At 34.7% G+C, this 19,229-nt stretch overlaps 1 protein-coding gene across 7 annotated transcripts in view; it reads left to right on the top strand.

The window, feature by feature from the left end:
- Nucleotides 1–19,229, top strand: part of LOC108739593 (nuclear receptor coactivator 1) — a 368,290-nt gene that overhangs the window by 309,995 nt on the left and 39,066 nt on the right. For all 7 annotated transcript variants that reach the window (XM_018473572.1, XM_018473573.1, XM_018473577.1 and 4 more), the window contains exon 3: nucleotides 13,419–14,459. In XM_018473572.1, the coding sequence (XP_018329074.1) occupies nucleotides 13,419–14,459 (1,041 nt within the window). The remainder of the gene's footprint in view (nucleotides 1–13,418; nucleotides 14,460–19,229) is intronic.

Below are 19,229 nucleotides of genomic sequence, written 5' to 3' on the forward strand. Positions count from 1 at the left end.
TAGATCTAGCAAAAACTTTTGACATGACGTGCAAAATTACAATTTTTTAAAATTTCAATAACTTTTTAACGGTTTAGTGAATCGATTTGTAATTTTTACAGGAGTTTTAGAATGAAATGAGGAACGTTCTTCCAAAATCTCGTAGCATTTTGACATACCTCCCAAACATCTTTAAAACCATCGAAAATGGTACCACCCATCTTTTCAAACTATTATATGGCAACCTTCTAATGTATGTTTGGTTAGTTAAATCAGTTATTAGTTATCGAAAAAACGGTCGGTTAAAGAGAAAAGGACGGCTACATGTACGTGTAGTAAAGTATTTGCATATGGCAAATTTTTTCTTTCGTACACGGAGAAAATGGAAAACGAAAATTTGCCTAAATATTAAAGCGATATTTACAAATTATCCCTTTAGCCCGTTGCTTCGTAAGGGAAAATAATAAAAATTACAATTTGGACCCGAATTTGTAAAAATATGTGGCTACACATATTTGCCACATATATTTTTGTTACGATATGATATCACTTATATATTTTTGATATTTGATATATTGATATTTTTCCCAACTCAATATTGTAACGTATAATTCAATTCTTTCTTTTGTAAATATTTCCTATTGTTATTATGTAAATATGCTTTCAAATGTATCTTCTCAAAACCTTTTGTATCTGTACCTTTCTATTATTCTCTCTACAAATTACTTTACTACTTGTACTTTCCACTAATCCCTTAACATTTTAATTTCGTTTACTAACAGCATGAGCTGTATAATTCTTATTACTTCTTAATTGCATTTTAATATTGGGTTTCTAGGTACATTGGGGCGAAATCTTTTTCTTAGTATTTCATCTAATCACTCTTTCCAAGTTTCATTCTCTTCTGATTCGATCCCTACTTTAGTTAAAATACTTCTAGCTCCACCCTTTTAATCTTCGTTAAAATTTATTTTCAAGACTACTAACACTTCCGATCTATTATTCAACTGTTCTACTTCATCCTTCAGCGATCGTTAATTAAATTTGTTAAGTTTTAATTGTGTTTTATTCAGTAATTTTACTTTTGCAAAGTGTGTTTAATTCCACCAAAAAACCTAAATTGGTGACCCCTACGAAGAACAAGTAGAGAATCTTCTGAGTGCCCGACGAAGAACAAGTAGAGAATCTTCTGAGTGCCCGACGAAGAACAAATAGTGCCCGACGGAAAAGCGAAAGTGCGATCCAGCGAAAAGCAAAGTATTATCCAACAAATAGTGACAAAACTGTGGTAGTACACGTCCAAAAAACTGTAAGTACATTTGCTGTGTATTATTTGTGTGTGCGCGAGTCGTGATTGTTTCTCGAAAATGGCTTTGCACAATTCTGTCGGGAATAGTAGCCAGACATCAACCGATTCAGAAATCGCATTGTCCGTCAACCGCGTCGCATTTCGTGTACCATCGTTCATCCCTGCAGATCCAGAGTTATGGTTTGCAATGGTGGAAAGTAGCTTTGCAAATGCGAAAGTGACTACCGACGCCACCAAGTTCAGTTGCGTCATAGAAGCCTTGGAGCCACGATACGCCTTAGAAGTTAGAGACATCATAGTCAACAAGCCTGAAAGGGACGCATACGAGATACTAAAAGCAGAGTTGGTCAAAAGGCTCAGCACGTCCCAGGAGCAGAAAACCAGACGCCTACTAGAGATGGAAGAGTTAGGGGACCGAAAGCCGTCGCAATTTCTCCGTCATCTAAAAGGACTTGCAGGCAGCACCGTTCCCGAGTCCATGCTGCGGACGCTGTGGTTCGCTCGCATACCAACAAGCATGCAAGCTATTTTAGCCGCACATCGCGACCTATCATTAGAAAAGTTGGCTGACTTAGCTGACTCTATTATGGACCTAACGGACAATTGCCCACGAGTAGCAGAAACCATGTTGTCCCCTGGTGATCAATTAGCAGCACAACTACAGCAGCTAACTCTTACGCTACAGAGAGAGATCGCATCAATTAAACAAGAAGTGTCCGAATTGCGATACCAGCATAAACAAAGGTCAAGATCGCGTTCCAGTTCACGTCCTCGTTTCCGAAACCGCAGTGCATCCAGTGGTAGTTGTTGGTACCATAGGAAATTTGGGTCCAACGCCCGAAAATGCACCCAACCCTGTTCTTTCCAGACGACAGATTCGGGAAACGCTACGGGGAGTCNGCGATGATTGTAAAACATTTTTTCTTTTTCATTATAAATAATTTTTTTAATATACTATCGGTTAAGTAAATTAATGTGTATCAAGGCCATTTTGTTCATATAATTGCCAAATATTAATTTTTTTAAAAATTGTACAATTCCGCGATAACGCTCTACTTTCAATGTCACCGACTCCTCGCCTATAGCTACTGTATAAATTACATTAAATTCTTTTAGACAACCACCACTCGGTTTTGTTTGTTTTTTAACTTTTGCTGACCATTATAATATTCTGTTACATAATTTTCTGACTTTTATTAGTAAACGAATAATAAATAATAGTAATGGAGGCCTCGGTCCGACTGACTTCCTAACTCGGCCACGTAGTATGCACAGGTATCGTTCGGTGCGAAAAATACCGTAGCTTCTGAGAACAAGCTCGCGAAAGTGGTCGTCACTTTCATGTTCGTGAATTGTGACCGCTATAGAACTCTGTTATTACTTGGTAACCAATACAGAATACAACGCGAATGCTTTTCGCATTACAAGGCACTAAGTTAATAAAGTACAATCCGTTATTCAAACTGGTAAAAGCGTTTTATATACATACATATACAGAATACCGTTTTAGTTAATAATGTTCACTCTCCAAACTGATGCGGTTATGATTATTTAGTAAATAAGTGTTTTAGTTTTGATGGCAGAACGTGTTTATTTTACATCACAAAACAGTCATTTTAATAAACAACAAATTACTTATATACTACAATTGCTTAATAATTTAGTATTATTTTTACACAGTGACGGATTATCCGTAAGGCAAACTAGGCACATGCCTAGAGGCGCAGGGTTAGAAAGGGGCACGCGCAGAGTTTTTAAACTAAAAAAAAAAAATAAGGAAGTAGGAAGTATTTACAAAAATTATTTGCAAAGTATATAAACGGCAGAGGGGCGTCTATGGGGTGCTAGCCTAGGACGCTCTCGACATTAATCCGCCTCTGTTTTTACCTTTAACTCGGTTTCTGGCATTCACTGTAAGAAATTCTTTGACTTGCAGTAAAAAGTAATATTAGCATTTGAACATCCTTAACACGTCAAAAGATTAGTGATATTTAACAGTAATAATGATCAGATAATTTCACAATATATTGATCAATTAGAAACGAAAATGTTAAGCTAATTTTAAATATTTAATGACATGAAGATAGATACAGTGGAATTCGCTTTATATGACTCCGCCTATCGATTAATATGAAGTTATTGCAGTGTTGTTTGGTTTTCATATTAAATTCTCTATTGGAAGGTTTGAATACAATGACTCCGTTTAAAATGACATCGTTTATTATGAGTGATTCTCAAGAAATCATATCCGGCGATAGTGACCCAAAAGCTTAATAATAACATTTTCGCTCATTTTTCTGACCCTTCTTATGTATATTGATATTACAATTCATCGTTCTTTTTCTTTTCCTGTTAATAAATATATACAATTTGTAGTTTTTCGCTCTATTAAACTAAATAACTAATCAAAATGGAAAGTTGTTTATTTTTTAAGGCTATGCTTTGTATGTCACCCTCTTAGTATGACTTGTTTGTCATTTCCCTTCGGTGTCATTATAAGCGGATCCTTCTGTACATGCATATTTTTTTATTTATTTTTAAAGATACAATTATTAAATATTGCAGATANGCTTAGTATGACTTGTTTGTCATTTCCCTTCGGTGTCATTATAAGCGGATTCTTCTGTAAATTTTATTTTTAAAGATACAATTACTAAATATTACAGATAAATAAAATATTATACATGTATGTCATTATTTAAGCAGTACAAAATTTATAAAACTCACAATGAAAAAGCGAATTCATAATTCCATTAAATGCTAAAGAAAGGCTATTATTTTTTCGGGTGTATATAAATGCATTCTGTACAGATTTAAATTGTAGAATATCTTTTAGTACCAACCTATTTAATATTAAGTACATAATGCGTGTATGAGAACATCTTTAATTCTGTGAAAGTGTCTGCCTTTTATACATAAACGGGATTTACATAAGAAGATACGTACAATAGCTAAGTTTAGCATACGTACATAATTTAAATGCATAGTATTGACTTAATTCATCGGTAGTTAATAAATAATGCCTGAAGCTTTGCTACTTACTAGGTACTACGTCAAGTAGGTATGATAGCAAGCAACGCTTCTTCCTCATTGTAACTGTAAATATTAAGTGGATACGATAGTGTACGTAACCACACACGTATAACAGAAACGTATGTAAATGTTTATATACATGTTCGTATTGTACCCATGCAAACTAGGGAAACACACCATCGCTTTCGTGAGTCTAGCTGCTTACGTGGCTGTTATAATCGGTTTCTTCAGCAACACTGCAGGTGTTCTGATGACCTTGTTTAACTACTACGTAATAACCGAGACCGAGTGGTCTAATGGTCTATAAGCGAATCTGTGTATGTAGGTATTATACATGTATATTGTGCTAACGATCGGTCGCACACCGTTTCGCATAAACGGAAGGTAATCGTAATCTTATGGGTAAATTCGTTAATTAACATGACGGACGTATTTATGTAGATATTTCCCGTATAGCACAACACCTTCAGAACCTGCCTTTGATAACAAATTAACAAAAGTCCGGATTTGTCCTAGTTTGGAGTAGGGATCGGAATTTTTCATATTTAAGTATTCCAATATTTGTTTATTATTTGATTTGAGTATCTAAATTTTCCGGTATTTTAATATCGAATGCTAAAGGCCATTTGCAGAAAATACCACATCTGGCGCGATAAACGCCATCTGTAGTACGATGCTACGTTTTAGGATTAAAATAATTCGAAGTGGTCTATATTCTGTCGAAACTGCCAGACGCGGATCGCGATTTCGTCCTTTTTGGATCTCATCAGCGCGTCACAGGCAGCTCCGACAGAGCACAGACCAATTTTTACCTGCTGTCTTAACAGCGCGTTTTAGAGAATACCACAAATGGCACGGTAAACGTCATCCGTAGTACGATGCTACATTTTAGGATTACGTATGCTCCAATAAGGTCCATTTAAATATATGGATATCTACTTGCTGAAACGAATCCCGGCGTAGCTAACCTCAAAATTTGTAGCACAATGCTACATTTAATGGAATTCAAAATACTCAACATGATCCATAAAAATGGCTTGCTGAACTGAATCCACAGCAATAAAACGCAGTTTCATGACAGCAGGCAGAGTTGGTCTGAGTTTTGTCGAAATTACCTATCTGCGACGCCGTGATGATATCCAATGAAATCGAAATCGCGATCCGCGTTTAGCACTTTCAAAGAAATTCTGACCACCTTGAACTTTTTTGTTCAAATATTCAAATAGGTATCCAAATATTCAATCAAATATTTTATTACAAAAGAAACACGTCGTAAAACCTTCGAATTGAGATTATCTACATATACACCTTTAACCAGGTAATTCTCCGAATATTTGATCAATTAAAATTCAACCTTTAAATATGTATCTGAGTATTAAGATACTTGGACATTTGAACTAGGTAGCCGGGAAAACCGGGGATTATTAGGGAAGTTAGTTTAACCGGGAAATTTTAACTAATTTAAAAATTCGAACTTCTTTAAACATATCTTGAATTTATTTCAGTGATGAAACTTATCATTAAATATTTTAACTCAAATATTTTTAACATAGAAACAGTAAGTAATAGGACATGATACTTTCTCGTAATATTACTTGCTATTTCAGTGAAAATAAGGGTTCAAAGTTTCATACCCATACAACAGCGAAACCAAAACCTCGATGGACGCCTATACTTTATTGAACACAGCGATAAGATTTGAGAGAAGTATATACATACTGATTATTGGTATGATAGAACGGATAAATAATAATTGAAATACAATTTCAAAACACTGTTATTAATGATCATGTAGTATTTCAACGATTTTTAGGAAAATTAAAAATCATTCCCTGGGTAAAATAAATGTTTGGATACATGATATCTTTTATATGTATAATTAATACAAATACTGATCATATCAGTGGTGTAAAGTCCGAATAAGGAACTGCCTAGATAAGGTGAATTTTTGGGCCTTATAGTAATGACATTACTTAACATTAGTGTGGTTACGTTAGGTTATAGGTAATAAAATTTCATTAGCATAGGGTCCGAATAAAAACACCTTAGACGATATGAGAAAAGGTAGAAAAGGTTAGAAATGAAGAGGTATTGGAAAGAATAGGAGAACAGAGGACTCTATGGAAGTCAATAAAAAATAGGCGAGATAGGTTGGTAGGACACCTTCTCAGACATGAAGGTCTAGTCAGAGACATATTAGAGGCAGAAACAGGAGTTAGGAGGGGTAGAGGTAGACCTAGATTAGATTACTGTTCGCAAATAGTTAAGGATGTGGGTTGTTCTAGTTTTAGGGAAATGCGAAGTTTAGCTCAAGATAGGAAAGAGTGGAGGTACGTGTCCAACCAGTCTTAGGACTGACGACCTTATGATGATGATGAGACGATATGAGGTAAATTTAAACCACACAAAAATATGAGTTAGGCCAGATTGACCCGAAATCGAACCGATGACTTCTCGATCACGCCGCTACCGAGTTACATGGCCTAGAGGTTTAGTCCATTGCTTAGCATTCTGAAGGACGCCGATTTGATTCCGGGTCCGTCTGCCTTTCGTTCAAGTTTTTCTGTGGTTTCTTTGTATCACATAGGGGCAGTAATATTCCACAGATAATCTTTCATTCTCTTCTGTCTTTATTTGGTTATTTGGTTTGTCTCATCTTTCTCATCCGAACCACCACCCACCCATTCGCACGATTCCTGAAAGGAAGCTGAAGAGGCTTTTCCGGCGTAGTCCGGAGGGACTGCCCGCCCACCAGCATTAGTGGCTGGTGGGAATGAAACACCCAAAAGTTTTTTTTTCACGCCGCTAGGTCGGATTATTACGCGTAGTCACTTGACTGTTTTTATACGCAAAGAAGTTTATGAATTGACAATTTGGTAAAGGTTTTTCGCAATCAATAGGTGAACTGATGCTGTTTTAATTGGGGCTGAAGACGGTCGTGTGTTGAAGTTGCTTCCTAACGTTTCGCTAGTAAGAATGGCAAACTTCAGAAGTCCTTCCATCTCCGATGATGAGTGCGGACTGATCCGGACAGTTGAGCTTAAGAATTTCCTTGTAATTTTTGAGTTCTGCTTGTAGCAACAAAGATTTACTTTTCTTTAAACTCCCTGCTATATAATATGTATGCCTATTGCAAATATGGAGTCAATTCTACGATAAAATTTTATTATATATGATAATATCTGATTTACAGATTATAATTAACATTTGTATATTCATTACCAAGTTGCTTTCTAATTCAGCTACTACCTATTGATATTTCGATTTTTATATGATTCCTTTCATGCATATACACTTGGTCATGTAATTAATATCCCAGCAAATACGTGTACCACGTATATTTACCATGTAAATGACATGAAATGCATTTTTTCTTCATAATACTATTTAAATAGTATTATAATTCACATGAATAACTGTATTTTGTCTTGCTTTCCCTCTGCTTCACTTGCTTGAAATCCAGTTTGTGACCATAATGAGAGTCATATTCTATCAATTTGTGAATTAATCTGGACATATACGAGGGTGGATTGATAAGTTTCCGGCCTAACCAAGAGATGACGCCACTAGGCCTACCTTGAGGTGACATTCTATAGTACCATCCTTGGATAGCTTGTAGCTATAGTTTCAGCCCGATCTCCTTGCTAGTGTAGGTTTGACAGCACGNACATTTCCTAATGTACTTTCTATTTGTAAAATGCAAAATACATTTTCGCGGTTAAAAGTTCTGCTAGTGTCACCGATCAAACATTATATAAAAAAATAACGAATGAAAGTTGCTCACTTTAGCCATTAAAAAAGGGACAAAGAGGCATTCCATGAATACATTCTAATTCTTTAGCTGAAGATAGTCCAAAAAGTTCTAAACGCCCTGGAAATGAATAATCTAAAATATTGGATCGATATTTTTTTCCGGGTTCAGGGTCATGGTCCATGGGAATATTAAAGTTTCAAATTGATATCAACACATTTTTTCTTTTGTCGCACGAGCGTGTGAAATATACATATATTTTTCAACCACGTCTATCTTAAAATATCTCCTGTTTCTCTAAAAATTATTCTAAACTAACCGAGTTCTCAAAATCTTTTGAAAAAAGCGTATAACATCCCTCAAAAGCTTTAAACCGCATTTACTGGACTTGCATCATCATCATAGGGTCGTCAGTCCTAAGACTGGTTGGACACGTACCTCCACTCTTTCCTATCCTGAGCTAAACTTTGCATTTCCCTAAAACTAGAACAGCCCACATCCTTAACTATTTGCGAACAGTAATCTAATCTAGGTCTACCTCTACCCCTCCTAACTCCTGTTTCTGCCTCTAATGTCTCTGACTAGACCTTCATGCCTGAGAAGGTGTCCTACCAACCTATCTCGCCTATTTTTTATTGACTTCCACAAAGTCCTCTGCTATTCTTATTATTCCTATTCTTTCTAATACCTCTTGATTTCTAACCTTTTCTACCCACGTTATCCTTGCATTATTTTATTATTTGTATGAAAAGGTAGTAGAAAGTATTTGTACGAATTTTCTTACTTTTCAAAAGGTGATGCCGCACTTGAACGTAACAAAATATTCTGTGTTCTCTTCTCAACTTGCCACTTGTGTACACAATATAAAGACCGGAAATTTTGTCTAATAACACATTCGTAGAAGAAGACATTTCAAATTAAAAGTTTTGTGCATAAATGCATTCATGCACTATCAGAACTACCAGTACTGTTTTCGCGTGTAATCTTCATTAAACTGTGAGTCATTGAAAACAATGGGTCTATCTTCTTTTAGCTTTATAGCAGTGCACTGAAATAGTGATTTAATTCACGTTCATACAAATATGTGTAACGACGTAGTGAGTAACAAAATAACATTTATGTACTATCGTATGTATAGTAGTCACAATTTTATTGAACATTTGATCGATTTTATAATGTACTTTTTAGGTACACAGGTAAGTTCCGTTAAATCATTACATAATAAGCAACTTAATATTTTAATTATTTTTTACGTCGGAGGTCAAGTAAACGAAAGTTATTTTCCGCGGTTATACAACATTAGGTCGGTGTTGTTTTTTTAAGGTCGCAATTTGTTGTATCATCTACATTATTCTTATTGTAATATTACTTTCCAAATTGGCGTAATTGATGACACGCCGAATATATCAATAGCTTTGCATAAAACTAACAATTGAATTTGAATATTTTTTCTAATATTTTTGGATTGTTTTAACTTTACGTTTGTTCTAAATAAGATGTAGTAGTTTCCGTTTGTTATGTACTTTCTTTACATGTCTGCGGATTTTCTTCGTCGTAATTACAATAGCAATTTTTTAATACAGAAAATGTGTTAATGGGTATGAACATTAAAAAAAAATATTTTACCTAAGTAAAATATGTAGTCATAACAGTGTATCGCCATCTACTATATCTGCTGCTAACTGAAATATTTCATATGTTAAGATAATGGCTTCATTAATATAGCAATTTTTTAATACAGAAAATGTGTTAATGGGTATGAACATTAAAAAAAAATATTTTACCTAAGTAAAATATGTAGTCATAACAGTGTATCGCCATCTACTATATCTGCTGCTAACTGAAATATTTCATATGTTAAGATAATGGCTTCATTAATAANACAGAAAATGTGTTAATGGGTATGAACATTAAAAAAAAATATTTTACCTAAGTAAAATATGTAGTCATAACAGTGTATCGCCATCTACTATATCTTCTGCTAACTGAAATATTTCATATGTTAAGATAATGGCTTCATTAATAAGAAAGTATCTACTTGTCCAACTAAATCAATGACACAGCTTATCTATACAGGGGTAGTAACCAAGGTCTAATCGGTCTGTAATATGTCATAAGAAATAATAGAAAATTTGATGTTTGCAGTGTTTTGCGCTATTTTGAATATCTCCGAACAGAAAGCACTTAAATTTTCATCTTTTGTTTATGAGAAGAATAGCGTACGTTTACATAACATTACATATCCATATACCATATGAAATTTATCAATTCCAACATTTACAAATTCAAATAGGAATAACTAGAACACCATACTTTTTTGTTCGCAATACTTCAATTAATGCTTTTAATGATTTTCGATTTGATCTGAGATTTATTAAGACTGCTTACAGGATGCTGATGAGATCTACTGAGGTCAACATTACTATCCTCGTCAAGTAGTTTCAATAAATTGCTAATTAAGAATTTATACAGTTCTTACTAGTTGTAAATAAAATAATCACCGCCTATGTTTAAGTCTGTGGAATTTTTATAGGTACAGTAGAACATATTAATTTATTATAAAATAATTGTATATCAATACTACAGAACCTTACAGTATGCATATATAGGGTGTTCCACCTAAGACGGTTTCGTCCATAACTCTGGAATCATATGTTGTACATACAGAGTGCTGCATTTCTTCTTGACGCTACCTAACTTCGTTATTTAAAATGTAACACCCTGTATACTTTTACATTTTTTGTTTCTTTGTTTAATTTTAGGTCGACTTTGTTAACAGTTTCCTGCACTTAACTCCAGTAGTTTTTGATATATTCAACTGTTTTTGAAAAAAATATGATACAGTCGACTCTCGTTAATTCAAACCTGCGATAATTCGAACCTTTCTATAATTCAAAGTTATCACGAGTTCCCTCTTATAATATTTCGAACTACATCAATACATTTTTAATGCACTTGGTAATTCGAACGAAAAAAATCATTGCTACGTAACAAAACGACCCGCTAATTCGAACTCATCGGCGTCAAACACTCGACAATTCAAAGTTGCAGAGAGAAAAAGACAGAGAGATTGTAAGTACATACATTTTGAGGCAAGTTCAAACTTGTATCATCGTATCATCTTTGTTTGACACACACTTCCGCACGAAAGATTAAATTTCGAACCATTTGATATTTCAAACACTCGATAATTCGTAATGCAATGAATGAAGCATCTAAACCATAAAAGCTGAATACCTGCGGATTGGACAGTTCGTTTTAGCACGAATTACCGTATCTTTTTGCTAAGAGAAAAATATGTACGTTATTCAGAGCCGGAAATATCGAAACCTACTTTTGACAATCTTATAAAACGAATAACTTTTTTTTTCAAATGGAATAACCCATATTAAATGATACCATTCGATGCGAAATTAAAAACCTTTTCAACTGATATAAGGTTTGAGATATAAAATAATCGATTTTTTCGTACTTAAAAATTAAATAGTGAAATTGTTTTATGAAGTTGTGATTAGTTGAAATGAACAAAAGTATTAGGTGTGCATTTTTTGAATAGACATTTTTTTATTTCTTTTAATAACGTGGGTGGTTCTTTCAAGAATTAATCAAAATATATATACCTACTACCGCATTGGAAAAAAAATGCAAGTTGGCAGTTAATACCATCATGGACGTGATCACGTATTTTGCATTGTAATTGATCCTCGTTTCGATACATGTGTGCATAATTTTCACGTGTGATAGTCAATACGACATCCTAGCAGCCACCTAAAGGCACTTTGAAGTGCCACAGTAAGCAAATTAAATTCCAGAATTTGTTTCTGAATGTTACTAGCACTTCGGTGTAGTTAGTTACCATACATTAACTCGCGAAGTTTCTGCATAATGTTCACGTTACGAGTATATACTATAAAGGAGTGAATTAATGTTATTATTATTTTAGGAATGCATTTATTTAAGTGCATATTTACATTTAATACATGCAAAGTTAATTTATATAGTTTTTAGCGAATATTTCTAAAAGATTGTGCTGTTTCTTTATATTCTTTAGATAAACTATTACTGGTTTACTCTCAATATTATTTTCGATTGTATGATATAAAACATTATTTCTTTATTACTTATTTAAAAAAGCTTTTGACAATGTTAAATGGGACAAGATGTTAAATAAACTTGAGGAATATATATTCAGAGGCAAACACTTAGTATACTTAGATTTGAAGATGATATTAAAGATCTTAAAACCTTAAACATAGTGTAAGCGGTATTGATAAAACAGTGTGGTATGAAAATAAATAAAAGTAAAATAAAAATACTGGTATGTAAGAGAAGAAAGCGTAGTGAGTAAAGAAAAAGTGAATATAAAGATGGGAGACGAGAAATTAGAAGAAATGGCTTCTTTTAAAATAAAAAAATTGTTAACGGTATATGTCTAGTACGGGTACGAAATGTGTTCGGTGGGTGCAGCGGTAATGAAAAGATAAGAAGCGTTTCAAATGTGGTGTTTCAGACAAATGATGAGGATACCGTTAGAAATGAGGAGATATTAGAAAGAGTAGAAGAACAGAGGGCGTTATGGAAGTCGATAAGTAGTAGGAGAGCTAAATTGGTGGGATACTTTTTCATGGACGAAGGGCTAGTTAGAGATATATTAAAAGTAGAAATTGGAGTTAAGAGGAGTAGGGGTAGACCTAAATTGGATTATTGTTAACAATTAGTTAAGGATGTGTAATGCTCTAATTCTAGAGTCTTAGGACTGCCGATCTTTTGAAAGGTTGACGAAATCATTGAGATTTTGATAGTTGTAAAATTCCCAGGCAGGTATTACAGATCTTACTATTGTAAATGGGATTACAGCTTTACATTTACAATTCTAGACAATAGTGATAAAATGTATTAATAAAACGTCTAATATTGGTGTAAGTAAGCAAGATGTTGAAGAGGGCTGTTTCTGAATGTGACTGCTACGTGGACTGCTGTTCACGTAATAATAGTACTTTATAATATANGTAAGTAAAGGAGATGTTGAAGAGGGATTTGCTGAATGCGACTGCTGCATGGACTACTGTTTGCGTAATAATACTACTTTGTGTTACATTGATATCTACCGTTTGGTAATGCTCGGATTTAGCAGATGACACACATGCAAGTTTTTTTTATTCTTACTATCGATCTTGAAGAAACCTATAATGACGAATGGCTTTATAATTATGGATCCATATATTCGATTTATTTTACCCCTTTTATATATGTGCAGGAATTGAGGTTAATTGATTTTGTTTTATTAATCTTTGGATTTTTTGTTTGTTATAAAAAATACTTATCAGTGTTTACGTTTTGTTTCAGAAATAAGTGCAAAAATGAAAAACGGCGCCGCGAACAAGAGAACATCTACATAGAGCAATTGGCAGAGCTAATATCCGCCAACTTCGCGGACATGAGCTCGCTATCAGTTAAGCCAGACAAGTGCCACATCCTCCAAGAGACCGTTAACCAGATTCGTTCAATAAGCCAGCTGGAGAACTCGTCCAAATCTTCAGATCCCGTCCAGCAGGGAGAGGTGTCCTCCTCGAGGCCCACCATCCTATCCAACGAGGTGTACGGGCCCCTGCTGTTAGAAGCTCTGGAGGGTTTCTTGTTCGTCGTCAACGCCGAAGGTAAGGTCGAACACGTCACAGACAACGTCACCAATTACATCAAGTTTACGCGCGAGGACATCCTCGGGAAAGACATCTACAATATAATCCATCATGGTGACCATAATAGGTTTATTTCGAATCTGTTGCCCATGTCCATAGGCTGGACGAACGAACCAACAAACAAATCGCGTTCCTTCAATTGCCGTTTCCTAGTCAAACCGGACGACCAAGACGAAAGTATCGAAGAAAAACAGCAACGCGTTAGTCGGTACGAGTTGATGCACATTTCTAGTACTCAGTTACGAGATCAAGTGTCCGTATCATCGGGCGAAGACGAATCCTCGGACAACGGTCCGTGTTTGTTGTGTGTCGCGTCGCGTATCACCAGTCGCGAATTGCCATCCACGTTCAACATCGAACAATTTACTACCAAGTTGGACGCAAGCGGTAAAATAATTGGCGTGGATACGTCCGGGGTGTCCGGTACGTATTCCATTTATTTGAATAAAGACCTTATGGGCCGGAACATTCAAGATCTGTGCGTGCAACAAGAAGTGCATAAACTCGCGTCACATCTTAGGGACACTCTGAGTGCCGGCCAGTCGACCAGCATAGTCTATCGGCTTCGTTTTGGCACCGGCCAACAGGAAAAATACGTACACGTGCAAACTAAGTCGAAATTGTTTAAGGCTAATCCCCACTCGGCTGCCGAGACGGATTTCATCATGGCCACCCACTCTATTATAGGGTAAGTCGATATTTACTTAAACCTACCAGTTTCGGCAATTTATGAAAACATTTTCAAATGTGCAATGACTAAGTTTTCTTTATTGTTATTTTTATTTTGAAATGAGCTTTGTTTTTATTAGACAGCTCTCATTAGAACTAAGAATAAAAAGAGGGATATATATATATTTACTTTTATTCCTTCAATATAATGACTAACTTATAACCATTAGGTATGTATTAAGAATTTTAAATTAGAAGCTTGTTTATTTACAAATTGATTACAAATATTTACTTGCTTACGTCAAATGTATTTATGATACTAAAATTAAATCAATACAATAAGGAATTTAGAGACGATTGTGGTAAAAAAAAGAAAATCTGGTAAGTACTACCTACCATTTTGTGGGCAGATCAAGTCAACTTTCCCATTTGAATTAATTTTTCTTGTACATAATCTTCATGTGTAAAATGCTCCCTTGCCACACGGGCGTTACGGCTACTACAATACTAATTTGTTTATTTGCCGTTCTTTTCATACACAAAGTTATATAGTCATTATTATTTAGTGGAGTAGGTCGGGTTATGGTTGCCCTAGGTTTTCATTTTTACTGTTTTCAAGATTGTGATCGCCAGGAAATTGGCATCCCCAATTTTAAAATTTTGTTTTTTTTTTGTCTTCATTACTCTCTAGCTATCTCTATAGTTTTCGTACGGGTGTGCCAGTAGTTCTGCATTCTTAATAATAAAATCAGAAAAAGTTTCGAGGTGCTAATTTCATGGTGCAGGCTTTTGTCGTATAAAACATTTCTGATACCTAAGAAGGATAATAAATAATATAGAATATAGAGTTCCTGATGATTTTTACTAAGAGTTCTGCAAAATCAGTTTCGTAGAAAAAGATATTTTAAAAAATTGTCTTGGACGGAGTTCCTTTTAAGTTCTTACAACCGCTCTCCACTCTCGGAACATTCCGTCCTGGAATTCTGGGGTGTTCGCTACTTTTTAACCGAAAACGGGATATTTAGCGAATCACAAGTTTAAAAATCAGTGCCTCGCGAATTTCTACAGCAGTTCTGTCCGGAACTACCCTCGACTCCCAAAACTATTTTATCATAGAACTCCGAAGCGCTGACCATTTGTCGAAAACAAGCTTTTTGGCACATTACAATTTAAAAATTCATTGCCTTGGGTTGCTTCAGCAGTTGTAGCTGTGTTTCACACCCGGAACTCTTTTCACCCTAGAACTTCGGGGTACTGGCTATTTTTAAACCCGGAGTTCCGAGCTTCTTAGGTAAGTAGTTCTGCTTAGAACTGCTGTAGGTAGACGCGCGTCAATTTAAATTCGGCGATAACATATTTTTAAGCCACGAACTCATAAGTCAATTGTTAGTGATCCTTTTATTCAATTAATTCCGAGTTGTAGCAAAAGTGCGGTGGACTTTTCGATACAGTTCTTTAGAGACTGAACAGAATTCCCTCCAAAACGATTTTGCTCAGACGTTAATACATCTACATAATTGAATAGCAACAAATTATGGATTGGATTTAGTTTATCATAGTTACTAATAGCGATCCACTGTTTCTCGGAAACAGTCGGAGAAACAAAGTAGCAACAAAATTGCAAAAAATTATGATACTGTTTTGGTACCGCTTTGCATCAGTCAATCTAGAAAAGCTGGCAATTTCACAATGCCATATTCGTAAACGGCCCGACCTTGCACACTCCGCAGACTTCGCCGTTAACATGTGCATATCGTTAGAAGAAGGAAGTACTTACATCTTTTGAGTTCTCAATAACAGTTTCACAAATGTTTTCCCAGGCAGACTGTTTTTTAATTCGGTTTTTAAAGTCCTCACGACTAACATCTCAAACTACGGGGTGAGTTGTTACTTCGCCGACCGTCGATGAAAAGTTCGTTATCCATATTTTCATCAGACACCGGAATGAATATTTGCAGTAGACAAATGAGCACCGTTTTATATTTACCGATATTTTAAATTAAATGCCTAAAAAACATTTCAGACAAACGAACGAAATTTATAAATCATTGTAAAATTATAGATATATTTTAAAAGTTTTCTCTAGACCCGAATAAATTGGGTAGAAAGTCAAACTTATTTGACTCTAGGGTAGCGCATGAATATTCAGAAATTGAAAGCGGTGGTTAGAATTTATGGTAGAGAAAAGAGACCAATGATTCTTCGGGCTGAAATGGTCCACCAAACTGTAACATTTGATGAATGCAGCGGTCTCTGCTGTTTCGATTTAGGATTGTCGTGGGCCCAATAATAGGAATTCTATTTATTTTATTTTATTTTAATGAAAATGGAGATTAAAGACAGTACTTACAACTGTAGGGATAGATATATAGAGGCAAGATCAGTATGCTTAGATTTGCAGTATTAGTAGCAAGGAGAAGTTAGAGATAGCTTCAAATAAAATGCGATACAGACAAAACAGTACTGTATGCAATTAAATAAAAGTAAAACAAAAATACTGGTTTGCAGGACAAGAAAAAGTAGGGAAAGAGCGAATGAAAAGATAGGAGACAAAAAATTAGAAGAAGTGGCCGATTTTAGCTATCTAGGAAGTCAGATAAGTCAGGAGGAAAGGAGTAGTAGGGATTTAAAGCAGAGGCTAGCGCAGGGTCGAGTCGCCTTCAATAAAAAGAAGTCACTTCTATGCTCGCGAACGCTTAATTTAGAAATTCGAAAAAGGTTGTTAAAGGTGTTTGTTTGGAGCACGGCGCTGTACAGGTGCGAAACATGGACGGCGGACGCGGCGAAAATGAAAAAGTTAGAAGTGTTCGAAATGTGTTACAGACGAATGATGAGGATACCGTGGATGGAAACGGTTAGAAATGAAAAGGTATTAGAAAGAATAGGAGAACAGAGGACTCTTTGGAACTCAATAAGAAATAGGCGAGACAGGTTGGTAGGGGACACCTTCTCAGGCATGAAGGTGTAGTCAGAAACATATTAGAGGCAGAAACAGGAGTTAGGAGAAGATATAGACCTAGATTAGATTACTGTTCACAAATTGTTAAGGACGTGGGATGTTCTAGTTTTAGGGAAATGCGAAGATTAACTCAGGATAGGACAGAGTGGAGATGTGTGTCCAACCGGTCTTAGGACTGACGACTTTATGATGATGAGGCAAAAAACGTCTTACAATAATGCGCGAATCACCAGTTTTGTAAAAATATTTAACACAAAACGCTCCTTGTTCACCCTTTAAACGCCCCATTGTGACTAAACATCCAAGAACTTACCTGTTAATCCTCACCATTTGCGCGCTACTCTCTCGCACTGTTTATATTTTTTTTAAATCATCCGTCTTTAATAGCCCACCCAGTATAATATACAGCAGCGCTGTCCAACTTATCATAGCCCGCGGGCCATATTTTCTTCACCAAACATTTCGGGGGCCAAGAGAATTTATAAATTTAGTCAGTTTATGTTAATTAAAAAAATAGTTAGTTATACTAAAGATAAAACTATTGGGATCCGTCTGGTGGCAAAATTTATAACTCGAATGAGGGTAAAATTTACATGTGCACGCAAATTGTAAAATTGTTTATTTTTTTGATGATGGAGTCGACGAAGTTTTCTTCTAATGTTAANCGCGGTCCGTAAAAATAATTTGGCAGGCCGTATACGGCCCGCGGGCCGCCAGTTGGACAGCCTTGATCTATAGTAACAGAAGACTGTGGTGCAAAATTGCTGTGCTTGTTTGTACAAATTTTCAATATTTTTTAATGACAGCGTTAGAATTCATCTATTGTGTGTTGCTAATAAAATTCATTACACTGTAATTATTTATACAAAACGCAGATATAAATTGTTGTACTTGCACTGGAGGTCAGTCAGTTATTAACCTAAAGTTAATGATTTTATTAATAATTGTTTTGCAGTTATGCAATTTACTAAGCTTGTACAATGTACATGGAATCGTTTATTATTTGATATACATAATATACCTACCTTTATGCATGTAGTTACTCAAATAATAAGTAAAAGGATATGTAAAGCGGTATTTAAGAATTTTTCATTTTATTGGTAACTTTATATGTCACCAATTTCTGATGACGATACGGTGACTATTGATTTCACGATTAACTCTCGCCATTTTAAAATTTTCATTATCATCAAAAAGTGTCAACTCATTTTTCTGGTAAAAAGGTCATAACTTTTAGAATGTCTGATAAAGCGATAAGAGAACTTTTTTCTAGAGGTTTGGTTTGTGAAAATAGTAAAGTTTATTAACCTGCGTGGAACTTAATTTCTAATCTTTTTTGTGTATTATTTTGATTACGTGTAATTATATTTCGAATGAGTTGTTACGCATACATTTGTGAAAAAAAATACTTCAATTTTTGTATAACATTATTATTAGAAGGTGGAAGATTATTACAATACAAATTATGTATTATTATAAAGATGTTTTTTTTGTATTCTGCAGATCTTATAAAAACGAATTTATGATAGTTAATTTTTTTATAATATAAGCGTATGTATTTCGTGTCATCTCAATATTTTCTTATGATCCAAACACTACAAAGAAGTACCTATCAGTAATTTTAAAAATTATGAAACAAATATCCTTTAAAAAGAAAACTAGAAACTTCATTTTAGTTTTTATGGCAAAAATAAGATTGGATTTTTTGTTCTTTAGTGAAGTTCAACCATCGTTATATTTTTAGTATAACATTATAGAGTTTTATTTTTCGTGTTTATTAAAGAAATCGTTATTCTAATAATAAAAAAAAAAACACTGCTTAAAACGCAG

This window comes from Agrilus planipennis, unplaced genomic scaffold (genome assembly GCF_000699045.2).
Source record: "Agrilus planipennis isolate EAB-ADULT unplaced genomic scaffold, Apla_2.0 scaffold236, whole genome shotgun sequence".
In the NCBI taxonomy this organism is placed as follows: Eukaryota; Metazoa; Arthropoda; class Insecta; order Coleoptera; family Buprestidae; genus Agrilus; species Agrilus planipennis.